Here is a 19,739-nt window from a genome sequence, read left to right on the forward strand (position 1 = left end):
TATTATGGTGGCTTATTGTCTAAGTGTTGATAAACTGTGAAGCTTAGAGGCAATTGAGGAAAAACAACAGTAGTGTTTTTAGTGTTAAAACTTGTATTGATTCTGTCAAAGCAGGGGTAGCTGTGTGAGTTTTGTTTTGCTGCAGAATGAATCAAAGTGGTTTTTCTCTCCCAGATAAAACAAAAAAACAACCCTAAAACAACCACCAACAACAAAAATTAAAAACAAACAAAAGCCAAAAAAAACCCAACAAAAAACCCAGCTTAACAGAACCCCCCCCCCAAGCCTCTTGGCTCTGTGTTGTCTCCTTTGCTGTCAAACTACTTAAGAAATTCTTCCTGTCATCTCTCTTACTTTACTTCCTTGTGAGGACATGTAGCTTGCAGTGGGAATGCTGCAGGATAAGGGTGGTAATGGGAAGCAACAGGTGCTGATAGGGCTGTGAATAGCAATGTAAACTTAACAGGATGCAGACGTGGGTGCAGAGGTGACAAACTTTGGTTTAGGGGTGTGATCTGTGACCAAAAAAAATCATTGTGAGTGCACCAAGAATTGCCTCTGCCAACTCAATTGCTGTCGATTATTTTGATCCAGAATTGTGCTTCTGTTCAGGTAAAAGGAGAATCTCAGTGTGACCAATATCAAATTGAGTTCCCCTCTACCCCCAGGACACGGTGTGCTTTAATTTGTGATAGAGCTGAAGCAGCTCCTTGCAAGGCTGAAAATTGGTGTGATTTTTCTGTTTCACTGCTGGCAGTGGAAAGCTACAGAGAGCAGTCGTTGCATTTGCTGCATTGGAAAGCTGTGGGAAGAGATACGTTTGCTGTAGCTGTTGGTCTGTTGTTGTATACGTGTTCTAAGCCATATCTTCTAACTGTTAAGAGTTTACATTAGCTAGTTTTTTTTCGCAGCTTTTTCAAGATGTGAATTTATAGGATTTTAGCATTTTTCACCCCTGAATTAATTCCAGCCAGCCAAGACATGCTTAACATAAGTATTTTCCTTTTTCGGTTCAAGAAATGATCTTTCCTTGCGTGGTCTGTAGTTTGATTTAACAATTTATTAACTGTGTGTGTGTGTGTGCATTTTCTCCTAGACTATTTTACCATTCATTTCTTTTCTTCTGTGCTTATCAGAAAATGCTGGAAGCTGCTGCTCAGTTTTGCTGTATACGTTTCTTGGTGCTTAATTCCTTCTTCCTAGAAAGCTGTCTTCTATAAATCCCACAGAAGGAAGAGATGGAAGATGAAATGCTCAGCTCTGAGTGCTACTCCATACATAAATGCCAATGGTTCTTGACATGAAGCCATGCTCATCGTGCTGTTGGCTGGGGGTGGTGGTGGTGTTAAAGATTTTATTGGGGCTGTTGCCACAACCAGCATAGATGGATTTGATGTTGTCGGCTGTGAGATGTTTCTTTGCAAAGCTTATTTCTAGGAAGGTTTGACAGAGTAAAACTGCCACTGTGTCCTTCTGCAGGCTACTTAAGTTGACAGGGATGTACAAGGCAGTGAGGAAGCTCTTCAGGAATCACTGTGCATCTTTCTATACAGAATTTCAGGGTCTACGTGTTTGAATTGTTCTGTAGCACTTCTCTTGCTTTCTGGTCTCCTAAAGGAGAAATGTAAGCCTTATTCTGACCTCCAGATAGTACCTGGGTGGTATCTAGGCAGTCAAAACCAGTCCCTACTAATGTTGAGGGGCATTAATTTCCTATGGGGTAGCATTTCCTTTTTTTGTAGCGGCTTAAGCAAATAAATAATAGATGGGCTGGAACCTGTGTTTGGACTCGAAGTACCTGCAGTCTTCATTCTTGGAGAATGCGTTTTGATTTCATGTGTGAAATCCCTGTGAATGCTTCTTACTGGCTGTTCTGTGTCAGTTTGGGATGAAGAGGGTCTCTGAGCAAGAAGAAATTGTGCAGCTGTTTGTGTGACACTGCTGGAATGGTCGTCTTGTTGGAAAAAATACCTTTTTCCCATGGTACCTCTTGTGCACTGTGATACATAAAGTAGAAGATAGAGAGGCATACTTGTAGCTAATATTCATAACATAGCTTTATATTTGCCAAATTCGTTCTGCTTGTGCAACATCACATTGGTGAAACCAATAAATGTTACAAAAACCTAATTTGTGCACTTATCAACTCCATTTTTGGCTCCAAGTATGACAAAAAGAAAAATGCTGACAGTGAGAAATCTGTTTATTAGTAAATTAGATATTGGTGTGCTGTGACCTTCATGTGGTATTTATAGAAGTGATACAAATGACCACTAAACATAGCATTTGTGTAGTTATTTCTTGGGATTTTTGGATAGCCTGACTTAGTTTCCAACAGAACACTGATGTGCATTGTTCGTTGGTCAGACACAGCCAGGTGTTACTGGAAAGGCTGACATACTGTCTTTCTATGTAGAATTAAATTCTTAAGATATGAAGAACTTGAGCCGCTTCTTTCTGACCGTTTGTTTAGATGCGGATGGGGAATGGCAATAAGTAATTTTCTAACCTGGTGAGTTTCTTTCAGTGGTTATGGACTGTTTAATCCATTTGTACTTCATAATAAATGACAGCTGTAGCCTGGGATGTATTACTAATCTTTATCTGGGTTGACAATGCTCGAGGAGAGCTGGTCAGAATGAGTCACAGTGCTGGATCTGACGTGTGTATGGAGGATGAATTACATGACTAATGATTTTGTCTTTTTCCCAAAAAGTTTTTTTGAAGCTGGAGTGGAGGGGAAGAAAGGGGGGAAGGAAAGATTAAGTTGCTTTTGTAAAGGGCTGCATGGCAGCAAAATTATTTGCACGTTAGTGATAAATAATATTTTGTTTTTTCTCATCTGTGCAGATTAATGGTGCAATGTAGGAAGCCTTTAAAGGTTTCGGATGAACTGGTGCAGCAGTATCAGAGTAAAAACCAGTATCTAGCAGCAGTAGTGTCAGAAGCTGACCAGGAGCCTGAAATTGACCCTTATGCCTTCGTTGAAGGTGATGTGGAGTTCTTATTTCCTGACAGCAAAAAAGATCGACAGAACATCGAGAGGGAAACTGGGAAGAAACACAAGGTGAGTGAGGGAGTGAGAATGGAAATCAGCGGTTGAAAAATTGTTTTAGTCACTAAATACAGTTTTAATCCTTCTCTTACGTGTTTAGAAATGCATTTAAAAACATGTATTGAAGCAGAGGTAACCAATGAAAGTAAGCAGTGTTCCCTCAGTGACTGGCACACTGGTGGTGCTGTTGCACTGGGGCTGATGGCTTGTGCTAGGAGAACACTGCTGAATCCCAACAGAGATGTGCTTATCTAGGAACGGGTGATAGCAGTTGCTTGTGCAAGAGGCTAAAACCAAGGCATATGCTTTGTTCATGTGTGGAAAGGTTGAGGGTAGCTGAGGTGAACTCTGAATAGTTGCCTGGGGAGTGGATTACACTTTTTTTTTTGTATTTTAGCCAGTGAGGCTGCATTTAAAGCAGAAGGGCCACCTACTTCCCTACACTTCAAAAAAGGGAGAAAATACAACTGTGATGGGAGGTTGCATGTGAAAGAAGTTCACTTATTAGGACTGTTTCTTTATCATATGCTCTCCTGGTATTGAGGGTTTCATTAATAATTACTAGTATAGTTATTTTATAGCCTTTGATATAATGTGCTTTTTTCAATGAGGTGTTGTAGCAAGAATACACAGCTTGCTTTTTAAATTTTAAGTGTTTATCCCCAAGACAAAAGCTACAATTTATGTTTTTATCTTTGCTCTCCCTCTATGTGTTGATAGCACTATGTGTTGCAGACTTCCTTTTCCCTGAGCAAGTACTGCTAACCAAACCCCCAGGCTACACCTTACTGAGCTGGAAGGCTAATGAGAACCTGATCCTTCTGATACATGCAGAATTCCCATAGGGAGATGAAGTGTCCTTCACCCAAACTGATTTTAAGCCAACTTTTCTACATCTTTCTTTAATAGGCTGAGGACGGTACATCTGGTGTTACAGTTCTATCCCATGAAGGAGAGGATGCTATGTCTTTGTTTAGTCCTTCTGTCAAGCAAGGTAAAGAGGCTTTTTTTCTTGTAAGCAGTTCAGAATCTGTTCAGTAACACACTTTACTTGTTGAACCTTGCAAATAGAAGCTATGTTCTCAGTATCACTCAGATATCTTGCATGTTTTTCTTTTTGGCTGTCAAAATAGTTATTGAAATGTGGTTTAATTGTGTTTATCACAAGTGTTTCTGTAATCTGTTATTCTTTGTAGATGCCCAACGTATTGCTGCTCATGCTCGCACTGCATCTACTAGCCTGATCCATGAAACAGACTTGGTGGTCTCTTACACTGACCTTGACAATCTCTTCAATTCTGATGAGGATGAACTAACAGTAAGTGATGTGCAAAAGTAAAGGCAGCTGCTAGACAAAAAACTGCAAGGAATGTGTATGAGTTGGTTTTTAAGAGGTTACAACAGATGTGAATAAGCAAGTGTCATAACTTCTCTATAGCAGATACACTGTTCTGATTGACGCATACAATCGTTTCTGATACACAAGATCGGAAAGTTGTTTGTATCTTTACTATGCAGTCAGTATATGCCTCTGACATTCATACCTCTAGTTATAGTTTCACAGATCTGGCAGTGATCCTGATGCTGTTTTCCTGTGGCCTAGGTACTGTTTAACTTGTCAATATGCGTGATAGTGAAATGTAACAAAAACATTAAGGAGAAGAGGAATTCTGCTGAATAAGATGCTTCATTGCAGTAGTTATTTTCTTAGTGCAGTTTCTCTTGCAGTTTCCAATGGTTTTGAATTCATTACCTTTACAGATCAGTTTCAATACTGTTAGTAATCAGTTGTCTGTTTTCAGTTGGACTTTGTTCAGTTAATAAATCTATATTCCCTTACTCAAACAAAATACCCATCAGCTTGAATGGGAGCTGTGTGAAGGATCTTAATAGCCATCAAAGGTCATTACTATATAAAGCATAAAGCAAGTGTATTTGCTTTTCAGCATGGACACTCTTATTTTCTGTAGATTATAGTACTGTCTAAACACTGTAAAATATCCCTTGTTTTAATTTCAATGCTGTTTCTTCCCTGTACCTCTTGTTCCAGCAATTGTTTCTCTATTCTGTTCCTATTCATGCAGTAATATCAGTAATGTTAGTATGGCTTTGAGAGTGTGAATGTTTTATCTGAGAGATTGTAGGTAGCCCTATTTAGTTGGTTTTTTTTAATGTCTGCTAACAGGCTGAGAGTTACTTTGTAACTGGGCATTCATTTTAATGGCATTGTGATTTCATGGGAGAGCATTCTGAGTTACAAAAGTGAAGGAAAGACGAATGTAACCCCAAATACCAGCGTTAGGCTTCTGGCTTATTTTGTTTATATTCCCAGCTTTGCATGTCCACTACACGCGAAATCTACTGTTAGCAGGAAAAATGAATGTGTTTGTGTCTGAAATGATTTTATTACAATATTTCTCTTCTTTCCTAGCCTGGATCTAAAAGAACAGTGAATGGTGCTGATGACAAATCCAACTGCAAAGAGGCAAAAGCAGGAAATTTAGATCCACTGTCATGCATAAGTAAGCTTTATTTTCTTCTCTAATTAGAATACTAGCTTTAAACATTTAATTGCTAATATGCTGTGGGAATTTGGAAGCATATGCTTCCTTTGCCCTACTGAAATATTAAGACAAAGGAAATAACTCTAAATGTTGTCGTGTTCTAAAGCCTACTTCTAATCTGAAATTAGGCACTGCAGATCTCCATAAAATGTATCCAACTCCACCTTCTTTGGAGCAACACATCATGGGGTTTTCTCCAATGAACATGAATAATAAGGAATATGGCAGTATGGACACTACACTTGGAGGAACAGTACTTGAAGGGAATAGTTCCAGTATGGGAGCTCAGTTCAGGATTGAAGTAGATGAGGGTTTCTGCAGCCCCAAACCTGCTGAAATAAAGGTAGGTAGTGTTTGATAGAGTACTGTTCAATCTATTAATTAATCCTGAAAAAGAACTGTGGGAAATCATGTGCGATTTGTAATTTGTGCCCTGTATTATACTGAGGTAGGTAAGATGCATCTAGAAAACTATATGTACTATCTGACTATTTTAAACTTCAAGAAAGCATGATCTCAAATTAGCCATCAGTAAATTTAAGTAATACATATTGGTAACTTCAGTTCGTGGTTTGTTTTGTATTGCTGTATCATTTCTGAGTGCAAATGATGAATGTGTAAATCTCAACTTGTATTCAGTCATTCTTTTTAAGAAGCGTTGTAATTGCTGATACAATCTAATTCACATGCTGATGCTTTACCATGTATAACTTCTAGGATTATTCTTATGTTTATAAACCTGAGAACTGCCAAGCCTTAGTGGGATGTTCCATGTTTGCACCACTGAAGACACTTCCCAGCCAGTGTCTCCCTCCCATCAAACTGCCAGAAGAGTGCATATATCGCCAGAGTTGGACTGTGGGAAAGCTGGATTTGCTTCCTCCGGGACCTGCCATGCCATTTATCAAAGATGGGTATGAATTATCTTTAATCTTTGTAAGACTTCAAGTTACTGACAACATAGAAAGTACTCCTTCACTTTATCTTTTGTAAGCATGTAACGAGAAAAATTTATAAAGGCACTATGTTCAGACAGCTGACAGGAGATTCAAGGAAACTTTACACTTAAACCTTACCGCAAGAGACAGTCTTCTCATTGGCTTCTTAACTGTGCATCTTATTTGTTGTCTTATTTAAAGGTTTCTTGGGGAAGCTTAATGGTGGAAGTCCAGTGCTTAAATAAGTAATGGAGATGGTAACGATCAAGGTGCACATAAACTTGGGACTTTTTTTTTTGCAGTGGTGTTGTAGGGTTCTGTAAAGGCTTCGTAGGTGATTCTTCTGTTTCTTAAATTCTTTTCTTCAATAGCCATCATCTCAGCTATACTGGGACCAGAAGAACATTTACTGTGGTTGAAAGCTATGCCCAGTATATTTTCTTAGTGTTGTGTATCAAGACAACATATAAATAAAACATGAAAGGGAAGAAGTGCCTTTTTAGGCTCCATATATCCATAGAACTTGTGTAGACAGTAAAAACTACTTGTTTCCTGGAAGCCTTGTGGAAAGAAAATGACAAGAAAGGAGGAGGGGAAGGATTCTTTAACAGCACTGACAATGGGAATTCTGCAAAGTCATTTAGAACAAACACTCTTGAAGTTCCTTAGGGAATGAAAATCTTTTTGTAGATTGTGAAAGACTACTTCAAAAAAGCAAATATTAATTAGGGAGGTCCTTGTTTAGCAATTTGAGACTGACTTGACTTCTTGGTTTTGAAATTTATTTAAAGTATCTCTTTCTTCTTGTGGCTCCTATCAGTGATGGAAGCACTATGGATCAAGAGTATGGCCCTGCATACACGCCGCAAACTCATACTCCGTTTGGAATGCCCCCGGGTAGTGCACCACCCAGTAATGGTGGAGCTGGAATTCTCCCTTCTCCTTCCACCCCTCGTTTCCCCACTCCCAGAACACCAAGGACTCCTCGGACTCCTCGTGGAGCTGGTGGACCGGCAAGTGCGCAGGGTTCAGTCAAATATGAGAACTCTGATTTATACTCACCAGCTTCCACGCCATCGACATGTAGACCACTTAATTCTGTTGAACCTGCAACTGTGCCTTCCATTCCAGAGGCACACAGTCTGTACGTGAATCTCATTCTCTCAGAGTCTGTAATGAATCTCTTCAAAGACTGTAACTTTGACAGCTGCTGCATATGCGTTTGCAATATGAACATCAAAGGTGCTGATGTTGGAGTTTACATTCCTGATCCAACACAAGAGGCCCAGTATCGGTGTACCTGTGGTTTCAGTGCTGTTATGAATAGGAAGTTTGGCAACAGTTCTGGACTGTTTCTTGAAGATGAATTGGATATTTTAGGACGTAACACAGAGTGTGGCAAAGAAGCAGAAAAACGCTTTGAAGCTCTCAGAGCTACTTCTGTTGAACATGGCAGTGCAGGACTGAAAGAACCAGAGAAACTGCCTGATGAGTTAATACTGTTGCTGCAAGATCAATGCACCAACTTGTTCTCACCGTTTGGAGCAGCAGATCAAGATCCTATTCCCAAAGTTGGTGCAGTTAGCAACCTGGTACGCGTCGAAGAAAGGGATTGTTGCAATGACTGCTACTTAGCCTTGGAGCATGGACGCCAGTTCATGGACAATATGTCAGGAGGGAAAGTTGATGAAGCACTTGTGAAAACTACCTGCTTGCACCACTGGTCAAAAAGAAACGGTAAATATTGAAAACAACTTATGTTGCCTATGAGTTTTTATTTGTGTGTTTTCCTTGTTGGTTACTGGATACTTAAAAAGCAGTTTTCCCACCTGCACGCATACACGTTTGGAACAACACTGCGTGTTTGTACTGTGTTCAAAACAATGATTCTTTAGGCTTGTCCTTTGAAAGCAGTTTGTGGTGACTGCATCCACAGAGGTTCTGTGGAATGAGTAAATGCTGGGAAGTGTAGGTGGTTCAAATGGGGCCTGTGCCATGAAAGGCTACTGTGGTAGAGTGAAACCATGTGTGATTCAGTTGGCTTTTGCCCCCTGTAAGAGGGGGTGGTAGTTTAATGGTGTGTGTGGTAAACAATGCTTCGTTGTACATTGGATCTACCAAAGGCTCTTGGACTTTTCTTTCCCTGCCTTGTCTACTAACGCACTTTCTCATGGAACACCCTTGCCTATGATATTTGCATATCTACCTCTCCTCTACTCCTCCTCTATAGCCAGGTAACAGTAAAACACGGAACTTAGCAAAGTTAGCTGCAGTTTAGACATCGGTAAGGGCAAAGAGTATGAACAGCAAAGCATAAATGGGTTTCTGTGTATCGATAGGGCATTAAAGTTTATTAAGTCCCTGGTTCTAGATAAATCAATGCTTTCAGGTACCCAGGAGAAAGAAGACTTGGTAGTATGTGACCTTGGTGCTTAGCATGTAAAAATGTCAAGATGCTTTTTAAAGGAAGGTTGTGAAACTGCAGCCCTAACAAATTTTGTGTCGGTTTCTTATTCTTAAAGTTTGTGTGTTAGATGGCATAGTGGTGGGAAACTGATGAAATGGACCGTGCCTGAAGCTTCTGTTGACTTCTCTGGAGTGAGCACTGGGTGGCAGTCTGCCTAAACCTCCTTGGTGGGAGGGGAAAATTAGGTAGTTTTTAACTTGCATAGCTTAATGGGGTGGTTTGTTTGTTTTGTTTTGTGATTTTAGACTAAGAAGTAAGAATGCTGAGATATTAAGGGTTTCAGGAGAAGGAACTATACAGACAAGAAACAGTTTGTTAGTCTTGAATGATTGAGTGAGGAAGAAGAAAGCTCTAAATCTGTGTGCTAAAATCCTTCTGTCTTGGCCTTTGGCTGACCTGCACGAACAGCATGTGCATCTTGGAAGAAAGCAGTTGTGTAAAATCAAGGTGTCTTAGGATCTGTGAAAGGTTGTATTTTACCCTATTGTTGTGGCAGGCCTTGACAGCTTTTCTTGTCCTTTCAGTTGTAGATGTGAGCATGCAGTGTTCCCAGGACATCCTTCGTATGCTGCTCTCACTCCAGCCCGTTCTTCAAGACGCCATTCAGAAGAAGCGCACGGTCCGGTCGTGGGGTGTGCAAGGCCCCCTCACGTGGCAGCAGTTCCACAAAATGGCTGGCAGAGGCTCTTACGGTAAGCTGCTGTGTAGACTCCTGTCTGTTGGCCTTTGCTTGATCCAGCCACCAAACCTCACTGTCTGGATGCTGCCCAGCCTGTTCGAATTCTGAACAGCATCTGGACCGTTCTTTATACCAGTGAGAGCCATTAGAGTGGGGAGAATTATGGGGAGAATTCAGCAGAAAATATTCTTTTGAACAATAAATGAACTTAAAGTGTCTGTGTACTTTCAGATAGACAATTGCACCACTTGTATACATCTGACACTTATCCAATTGAGGGACTGAAATTTTAAAGATGGATTTAGTGTTGAAAAGAGAGCGATTACTAAATATTAGCTTTGAAATACTTGATAAAGTATGCTTTATTGATCAGTGGTTTGAGTTATAGTGAAGACCTGAGATCATCCAGTGTGCCATGTCTATGACAAACAGTTGTAGTAGCCAACGTGATGCATGTTTACAGATAAGAAAGTCAATTTTTTGCACTCACCTGAAGGTTTAAACTCTGGTTTTGTTAGCATATGCGAGATTTTTGTTTGCCAACGTGGAAAAGAGTGACCTTTCATCAGTGGATCTTTTGGAGCTATTCAAACATTTAGAACACCGTAAATACACACTTAGGATACGTGTGAAAGTGTGTTCTTAACTGTTTTCCTTCTGTAGTCCTTCATGTATCCACTCAGACTATTTACATCTCTTCCCCTCTCTTTTTTGATCACTGATTCCTTAGATTCTATGAGGAAGGCTTCCTAGACAGTGAAGATCTGTTCCTGATTGTATAGTGGTAAACATAATAAGCAACTGTGTAACTTCTTTAGGCCCTGGGAGATTTCAGATGAGAATAATCAGCTGTTTTTTTTCTTTTTTTGTGTTTATTTTCAGAGGGTTGGATCATGCAATGCATGCTTTTTGTCTGTTAAAAGGAGAACTATTCCATTTATAATCAGTGCTACTTCCTTTTAGATGCTGGGAATGCTGGTGTTTTTTCTTTTCGTGTTTTCTAGAAGCAGGTTGTTAATTTTTAAGCTTGCTGCTTAATATATTGGAAAAATCTATCTTGCTTTTCCAGGAACTGATGAGTCCCCAGAACCACTGCCAATCCCAACGTTTTTGTTGGGATACGATTACGATTTTCTGGTGCTGTCTCCGTTTGCATTGCCGTACTGGGAGAGGCTGATGCTGGAACCTTACGGATCTCAAAGAGATGTTGCTTATGTTGTGGTGTGCCCTGAGAATGAGGCTCTGCTAAATGGAGCAAAAAGCTTCTTTAGGGATCTGACTGCAATATATGAGGTACATTATTTATGGCAGTTAGCAGTGAAATGGGTTTTTGAAAAACTGTTTCTGATATACACTCATAACTACTTATCAGGCTTGTCTCCCATGATATAAATGCTTGCACGGAATCCTATCTCAGAAACCTGCTAGAAAGGGTTTTAGGAATGGGCACTTGAAAGATAAGGGTTGTTCATGCTGCTCATCTTTCCTTTTAGTAATAGACGTTTTGAGAACCTGTATCAGATAAACGCCACTCAGTGGTAAGACTGTGTATTGCCACTTCAGTTTTAGCACGTTCAGTGAATTCATTAAATGCCTATGTTACTTAGATTGTGGTTAAGATTAGAGCAGACGATCTATCAACCTTTTTTTCTTGTGTGTAGGAAAACATGAAAATAAACCGTAAAATCATTATACAGTGCTATAAAATCATTATACAGCATTTCATATTGATGTAGTTTTCTAGAATTAAAATATTACTTAGGATTGTCATAACTAAGCTATGAGTCTCTCTCTCTCTGCTCCTTTGTTTGATATTTTACAATTATTATTATTTTTTTAATCCTTACCTTACATCTTATTTTGCCTTTGCAGTCATGCAGACTTGGCCAGCATAGACCTATCTGTAAATTATTGCCTGATGGAATCATGAGAGTTGGACCTACTGCCTCAAAGAAACTTTCTGAGAAGCTGGTCACAGAATGGTTCTCACAGACAGCTAATGCCAACAATGAAGCATTTTCCAAACTCAAACTGTATGCCCAAGTTTGCAGATATGAGCTGGGTATGAATGTATTTTTTTTGTTCTTATTTCATGGAGTTACTACCTAATCCACTGCAGAAGAGAAGTCATTGCATTTACTTACTGAATATACTGTTTGTTGCCGTTTTCTGATTTTAAGCTAGGGGAAAAAAAAAGGCAGAAAATCCATGTCTTTGGATATGTTCTAAAATGGCTGCTTATCATCTATCAGTGTTTGTTAGGGAATGGCAGTGCTATTGCTTGATAGAGACTGCTGCTGTCTTTTTTCCGTTGCTGTCTTACGTTCTGAGGCAGTGATTTCTTGCTCAAATTCAAATGACTGGAAAACAGAAGTTACTTTTGAAATAATTTGTGTGTTTCTGAAAGTGTTATGAGACTGTTACAAGTTGAAATGTGAATGCTTGTATTTTTTTAAAAGATAAAATACATGTTTAAGGTTTAGTCACTGTTTTGTTAAAACTGTAGGCTTAGTTTAAGTATACTCAAAACTAGTTGCAATATAAAATGTATGGATTTTTTTCCTCTGTTTTTTAGGTCCTTATCTTGCTTCTCAGCCTTTGGACAATTCGTTACTTGCCCAAACAAATCTGGTCCCTCCCTCTAGCCAGCCAGCCTCTGCTCTGCCCCCACTGACAGCCAGCACTGGAAATCCCAACACTCCGTCTGCTCCTGCAGCTTCTACCAGTAGTACTATGACTGCAACGTCAAACAGTGCCATGTCTTCTGCAGCTACTACAGCTAACTCAACTTTGACTACCACTGCCACGTCATCCTCTTCTGCTAACATAGGCAGTGGGATCCCAACAAACAAGCCTTCTTCATTTCCACCTTTTAGCAGTATGAACAATACCACTTCTGCTTCCCTGCCCTCTCAGGCTGCGACGGTCCAAAATGGGCAAACAGGAGGACAGCAGCAGCAGCCGGTGCTGCAAACAGCAGGGATGTCTGGAGATGCTACTACAGCACCTGCACAGCCCCACCCAGAGGTTTCTGAAAGGTAATGGAGTTGTTAAACCTCCCTTAACCAATAAAACTATGTGCTGATGAGCTTCTCTAAGAAAGAAGGCAAAAAAAAAAAAGTGATGCTGAGCTGCTGGCAAGCTCACATACAAAGTTGACTTATAAACACAATTTCTTATGCCACAGTTAACTTAAAGGTATTTAATCTTTGATAGTTTCATCTTAGTTCTAACATAAGTAAAAATAAGTCACTCTAAAACTCAGCGTTTTGTAACTGCTTTCAAAATTTCACTTTCAGCACTATGGATCGTGATAAAGTTGGAGTTCCTACAGATGGAGATTCACACGCTATCACCTATCCACCTGCCATTGTAGTTTACATAATCGATCCTTTTACGTATGAGAAAAAGGATGAGAACAGTAGCTCATCTAGTTTGTGGACACTTGGACTTCTGCGCTGCTTTTTAGAGATGGTTCAGGTTCTTCCTCCCAACATCAAGAATATAATTTCTGTGCAGGTAAGCCAATATCCACAGTGTCACACAGAAATGTGCCTAACAAAATATCTTTGGCTTTAGCTGTGTTTTGGAGGTGATAATGCCCTTCTTCTGTTCTCTGAGGAAATTTTCAATGAGAATGATTACCTGAAGTCCCGTGTAGCTTTAGAAGAAGTGGCAGACCTCAAAGAATTAAATAAATGATTGTGGAGTTAAATCCTGAATGCAGTTTACCCAAATACTATCTCAAAAGATGTAATAATGAAACAATTTTATTTCCCTGTGTGACCTGTTCTAGATCGTTCCGTGTCAGTACCTTCTGCAGCCTGTGAAACACGAAGACCGGCAGATTTATACTCAGCATTTGAAGTCTTTAGCATTTTCAGCTTTTACTCAGTGTCGGAGACCTCTTCCATCTTCCACCAATGTGAAAACGTTAACTGGCTTTGGCCCAGGCTTAGCCATGGAAACAGCTCTTAAGAGCCCTGATGTGAGTATTCTTCATGATTAATGTGGTTCTTTTAATAAGCAGATGAGAGGAACATCCCTTTTTATTAAATCATTGGTGTCTTTCATGTGAACTGAACAGAGTTCTTAGGAATAATCACTACTTGAAACTTTGTTTTCTGTTGTCATCCTCATAGAGACCTGAGTGTATTCGACTGTACACCCCTCCTTTTATATTGGCTCCTGTAAAGGACAAGCAAACAGAGCTTGGAGAAACTTTTGGAGAAGCTGGCCAGAAGTATAATGTGCTTTTTGTAGGCTACTGTTTGTCTCATGATCAAAGATGGCTGCTTGCATCCTGTACAGATCTCTATGGAGAACAGTTAGAGACGTGCATAATTAATATTGATGTACCAAACAGGTAAGAACCAAACTCCTTTGATTTTTAGCATGTGAATATTCTTTCTTTCAAAGAATTATTTTCATCAAGATGATGTAAGAGTATCTCTTGCTTTTGTAGACCCACTATGTTGCAAATTTAAGCCAAGTGGATAATTTCAGTATTATGTGTAATATTGAGTTAAATTTCTAGAAGGAATGTCATATGGTTTCCTGTGGTTTGTGAGTGCTTTTGTTTGTGTGATTTCCCCTTCCACCCCTTCTTCTGGCTTTTGATGTCAGCATTAGAATGGGATGAATGAAAAGCAAACCAATTCCCTTTTTTGATTTGAAGTTGCAGTTAATGAGCCACAATATTAGCATTCTTGTGTCCTGTGAACGTTCAGGTTAGCACAAATAAGTTCTAAGGGTGGCAATAGAAGTTTGTTGCAGATGGGTTCAAGTTTTGTTTTCTCTTCTGTTTTAATTCTAGAGCTCGCAGGAAAAAGGGCTCTGCCCGCAGGCTTGGTCTTCAGAAACTCTGGGAATGGTGCCTGGGACTCGTGCAGATGAGCTCTTTGCCTTGGAGGGTCGTAATAGGCCGCTTAGGAAGAATAGGGCATGGGGAATTAAAAGGTAACGTTTGCGTTTTAGAGCCTAAAACTCAATTTGAAGCTTTCATGTTAAATAATATATGTAGCGTCAATCTCTTTCTGGAAGAAAACCTAGGTAAAGCATACAAAGGAGCTGTAAGATAACACACGTGAATACTACGTCATATGTAGAATAAGTGTTCTTCAGCAAGCACTGTTCTTCTAGACAAATGTATGTCCTTTGTATCCTCAGATTGGAGTTGTTTGTTGAGTCGCCGAAATCTTCAGTCCCTCAGTAAGAGGCTGAAAGACATGTGCAGAATGTGTGGTATCTCTGCTGCAGACTCTCCCAGCATTCTCAGTGCTTGTTTGGTAGCAATGGAACCACAGGGGTCCTTCATTATTATGCCAGGTATGTGAGAAACCGTATTTTGGTGGGGGAACTTATAGTTTGGTTTTGCAAAACTAAAGAAAGATTTTTTTGCTTTCAAAGATTCTGTATCGACCGGCTCTGTGTTTGGACGCAGCACCACTTTAAATATGCAGACATCTCAGCTGAATACCCCACAGGACACATCGTGCACTCACATACTTGTGTTTCCCACATCTGCTTCTGTGCAAGTAGCATCGTCAACTTATACCACTGAAAACTTGGATCTGGCCTTCAACACAAACAATGGTAAGCAGATTGGGTTTATTCTTGTTTTAAAAGCAAACCATCCAAAAACCCATCATCGCTCCCCCTGTAGCAGGAATAAGACATTATTCTACTGAACCACAACATTTATATGGAGAATCACTTGATTTCAGAATGTGCTGTCATATGCCATAGGTAGGGAAGCTGTAGAAATTAACTGTTCCTGTTCTTTTTCAAGATGGAGCAGATGGAATGGGCATCTTTGACTTGTTAGACACTGGAGACGATCTTGATCCTGATATTATAAATATACTTCCTGCATCTCCTACTGGATCCCCTGTACATTCTCCAGGGTCCCACTATCCCCATGGAGGTGATATGGGCAAGGTAACTGTTAGAGTAAATATAGAGGGGTGTGTGGGTGTGTGTGTGTGGTTGTTTGCTTTCTGACATCTGCTTATTTCCTTTCTGGAATGGAAGGTTTCTATGAATATTTTGAATTAATTGGATATTGTATTGTTGTTGTAAAAATCCATGCAATGCCTGGATCTTTCAAAATGCTTTGTGATTTGAAAGCTGCAGATCATTTCTCCTAACTTTGCAGTCTCCTAATAGTAAACCATTGCCTGTTGTTTTTTATAGGGTCAAGGTACAGATCGATTGCTTTCAACAGAGTCTCACGATGAAGTAACAAACATACTGCAACAGCCACTGGCCCTTGGTTATTTTGTGTCAACTGCCAAAGCAGGTCCTTTGCCTGACTGGTTTTGGTCAGCGTGTCCTCAAGCACAAAATCAGTGTCCCTTGTTTCTTAAGGTACTGTACCTTCAGTGGGCTGCACTGGCTTTATTATTATTATTATTATTATTATTATTATTATTATTATTATTATTATTTTGAACAGAGCATTTATTTATCCTGAGTACCTTTTTATATGCAATAGTCTGACCTCAGGGGACAGCAAGAGAACTTTAAAGTCATCATTTAATGTAGGCATGAGTATTTTTAAAACAATTTCCTTAGGTGTGTTACACTGTTAGCATTGTGCTTTTAGGAGAAAGAATTCCTGCACTTATGAGCTGCATAAGGATAAGCTTTATTTGACTTGTGTGTTAGAGAATAGTAAGTGGCTGCAATATTTGGGTCAGCAGAACAAGGGGAAGGAAGTTGTAGTTGAATCAGACGCTGACTGCTAACATCTTCCTTCCTTCCTAAGGCCTCTTTGCACCTCCACGTGCCTTCAGTGCAATCAGACGAGCTACTCCACAGTAAACACTCCCATCCACTTGATTCTAATCAAACTTCTGATGTGCTCAGGTATTTATGATCAATTGCTTGCAAAAACAGTTATGTATTTCATTTTTAATACTGCTGCAGCGGATCTGGATATTTGTTTTTCTTGCCATTAGTTTTTTATTGTGTCACTGCCCTCAGTACATCACAAACAAAACAGACTGCTGTGCACTGAATGAGGAGAAGACTTCCTCACCCACCACAGGACAGTGCGGTTTAATACAAAGATCTCTAAGCTCTTAGTTAACTAATTAACGTTGATTGCAACTGAAAATATTTGAAAAGCATTAAATTAATTAAAAAATAATGCATAAATGAGAGGAGGATGGTAATACTTGAGCCAGAATCTTATGTGAGTCGTGGGAAGACTGAAGTACAGGAGTGTGTAGATAGTCATGCACACATAAGACACTTGTTAATGAGAAAGCAGCATCACATTTATTTGTGCTTTTTAGCATGTGAATCTCTCAGCATTAATTATCATCAACTATGACTAGATTAAGGATTGATTAGATTTGATTAATTATTGATTAAAATACTACAGTATTTTCTACTGAAATGAAGTTTAGGTTTAATCTGCTCACAGTAATTCTGTAGTTGTGTTATTTCAAAATGTTGGCAAATCTGTTTTATATGCTTATACCAAAGCAACTGCATTACATTAAGCTGGTGCTGTAAAACGCTGGTGAGAAAAATCTGTTGGCTTGATGGAAGCTTGTTTGCTTTTCAGGTTTGTTCTGGAACAGTACAATGCACTCTCCTGGCTAACCTGTGATCCTGCAACCCAGGACAGACGGTCATGTCTCCCAATTCATTTTGTGGTGCTGAATCAGTTGTATAACTTTATCATGAATATGCTGTGATCTTCATCTGAATTTTGCAAGACAAAAATGAGGAAAAGGGATATTTCACTGCAGGACTAAGTTATAATTCTTCTCAGTGCAAGTTGTTTGTGATGGGGTATGAATCTTGTTACTTCCAGCAAATATTGTTTTGACTTGTGAGAGGGGTACTTATCACCTGCTGTCTTTGAGTCATTGACTATGGGGGACGCTTTAGAATGATGATCAGAAAGTGTATTATAACATTTTTAGTAGCAAAATTAACCATTTTTCCCCGGTCACAGTATTTGTGAAGAGTAATGAGCCATAGTACCCAGTCACGGTTAATGAATATTGAAAGCATGGAGATGAGAAGAAACGTGAGGAACAATGAGTTTCAACCTATGGCTTCAGAACATCAAGATGTTCTTGTATTGGATTATAGTACCTAGTATTCAAAAATGCCTGCATCTCTTATTTATTGTAAGTTTTTAAATGTATAAATTGTCTTATATTTCTTAACCTCTTTTATAAAAATTTTCCTAGAAGGTTTATACTGCCTTCTTGCTTTAAAGCAATTGGTCTAAAATATATGTAATCGTCTTAATTAAAAGTTGCAGTAGGTTGCTTTTAGAGTATTATTTTTTTGTAAGGGGGTGGGCGGGGACAGTAAATTTGTATTGTCTTGATGTACAGTTTAATGGGTATAGAGGGGTTAATGTCCATACCATTGTGTGTGGGGGATTTACAGCTAAGCTGTAGTTGCAGAGTACATGTACAGTAATGAAGTTCACTGTGTTTATATAAATTGAAAAGGTACCGGGTCTTACAGCATTTTATATCACACCTTTACAGAGTAACAATGGCAATATATCAGTGATATTGTAGGTGGTTTAACTTGTAGTGAGAATAAAACGAATAAACTCTTCAACTGAAGTTTGTGTTATGGTTCAGGGCTGTGGCTAGATTCTCAGATCTACTTCCAGTATCCTAGTTGAATTATTACAAGAATATCTATTGTGCATTGTTGTTGCTGGATATTCTTGGCACTGTGGTGAGCGCATTATTTTCTCCTGTTTGCGATAAAACACAAACCTAAAGTGGAAGGCACAGAACACAAATGTTACCCAAAGTCTCCCGTGAGGCTGAAATTTAGCCCAGCTCTAGCCATTTTACAAATGCAAGAACAGTCAATCTTGACTTTAAGATTGGTGTGTGTTTAACTACAATGTGATGTATATAGATTCTCAGTGAATTCTGGTATTCAGATTTTATTCCCTTAGTGGGGGGGGGGGGGGGGGAAAAAACAACCTAAAAAATCCCAACCCCTTAAAAAACAAAGCAACAACAACAGAATGCCCCAAATGCTTTCCTTTTTCATGTATTTTTGGCACTGTGGTGAAGGTTCCAAGTATCAGCGTATGGCCTTCCCCATATCCCCTTCTCAGACTGGGGTGTGTGTGTGCTAAGGAGGCTCAGCCCTCCCTGAGGAAGGGCCCGATGAATCACAAGGCTTTGGTAAACCTCTCCTCCTTCACCATTTTTTCCTCCGTAGTTTCCTTCCTTTCTTCTAGCAGACGCCAAATGTCTGATGGTGCTCTAAAATAGCCCCTACGGGTGCTGAAGAGCAACTGCATCTGTTTTCCCTTGGTTCCTCATCTTCTGACTGCCAGATTGAAAGCTTAACTCCTGCAGTGCTCACGTGAGTCTGTTGCTGTAATCATGTCCTGGGTCTTAACGCTGTCCGTCAAGCTGGTTAAACCTGTACAGGAGCAAGTTAAGATCCATTTTTGCACCCACTGTTAATCCTCTACAAGGAAGAAATCACTTGTATTTACAAAACGTACTATGTTAATGAAAATTATGGTTTTGTAAATGCAAAATACCTGCCTGAGAATTTTTTTCTTATAAAGTCTCCTTGAATTATGTACATACAATACTAGCGCCTTTTTTGTTTTGTATAAAGAAGTTGTACAATTGATGATGAAAACTTTCAGTCATTTCTTCAAAATCATTTGAGTGCAATGAGCAGTTAGCATATTCTGATAAACAGTTAATAGTGGGGTCTGTCTGTTCGCTCACTGTGATGAAGCAGCACACGGTTTTGTCTCACAGGGGGTTTTTCCCCTCCTTTGGCTGAGATTTTTGAAGTGGAGAAGTGCTCCTAAAACTGAATCTTCAAAGTATATGTCCTAATTTTTTTTTTTTGAAGTTTTGTTGCTTATGTGGTCTTTTATAACCGTGGCTCAGCTAGCCATGTTCCAAGGGCTGGGGTTGGTGTGGCATTTTGTGGTGTTCATACAGGTAAGTGAATCAGCTGAGTGATACAACTCAGTTCTGTTACCTGGACCATAACCTTCCCTGTGAAG

At 39.5% G+C, this 19,739-nt stretch overlaps 1 protein-coding gene across 4 annotated transcripts in view; it reads left to right on the top strand.

The window, feature by feature from the left end:
* Nucleotides 1–18,662, top strand: part of MED13 (mediator complex subunit 13) — a 49,599-nt gene extending 30,937 nt beyond the window's left edge. For all 4 annotated transcript variants that reach the window (XM_040650504.2, XM_040650505.2, XM_004946722.5 and 1 more), the window contains 21 exons: nt 2,851–3,067; nt 3,965–4,049; nt 4,252–4,373; nt 5,487–5,577; nt 5,748–5,962; nt 6,337–6,533; nt 7,378–8,294; nt 9,549–9,716; nt 10,773–10,996; nt 11,576–11,765; nt 12,279–12,741; nt 13,003–13,222; nt 13,500–13,691; nt 13,846–14,069; nt 14,520–14,662; nt 14,873–15,031; nt 15,113–15,298; nt 15,495–15,643; nt 15,899–16,072; nt 16,473–16,573; nt 17,280–18,662. In XM_040650504.2, the coding sequence (XP_040506438.1) occupies nt 2,851–3,067; nt 3,965–4,049; nt 4,252–4,373; nt 5,487–5,577; nt 5,748–5,962; nt 6,337–6,533; nt 7,378–8,294; nt 9,549–9,716; nt 10,773–10,996; nt 11,576–11,765; nt 12,279–12,741; nt 13,003–13,222; nt 13,500–13,691; nt 13,846–14,069; nt 14,520–14,662; nt 14,873–15,031; nt 15,113–15,298; nt 15,495–15,643; nt 15,899–16,072; nt 16,473–16,573; nt 17,280–17,412 (4,570 nt within the window). In that variant the 3' untranslated portion in view covers nt 17,413–18,662. The remainder of the gene's footprint in view (nt 1–2,850; nt 3,068–3,964; nt 4,050–4,251; nt 4,374–5,486; nt 5,578–5,747; nt 5,963–6,336; nt 6,534–7,377; nt 8,295–9,548; nt 9,717–10,772; nt 10,997–11,575; nt 11,766–12,278; nt 12,742–13,002; nt 13,223–13,499; nt 13,692–13,845; nt 14,070–14,519; nt 14,663–14,872; nt 15,032–15,112; nt 15,299–15,494; nt 15,644–15,898; nt 16,073–16,472; nt 16,574–17,279) is intronic.
* Nucleotides 18,663–19,739: the final 1,077 nt, after the last annotated feature.

The sequence above is a fragment of the Gallus gallus genome, chromosome 19 (genome assembly GCF_016699485.2).
Source record: "Gallus gallus isolate bGalGal1 chromosome 19, bGalGal1.mat.broiler.GRCg7b, whole genome shotgun sequence".
Lineage (NCBI taxonomy): Eukaryota > Metazoa > Chordata > Aves > Galliformes > Phasianidae > Gallus > Gallus gallus.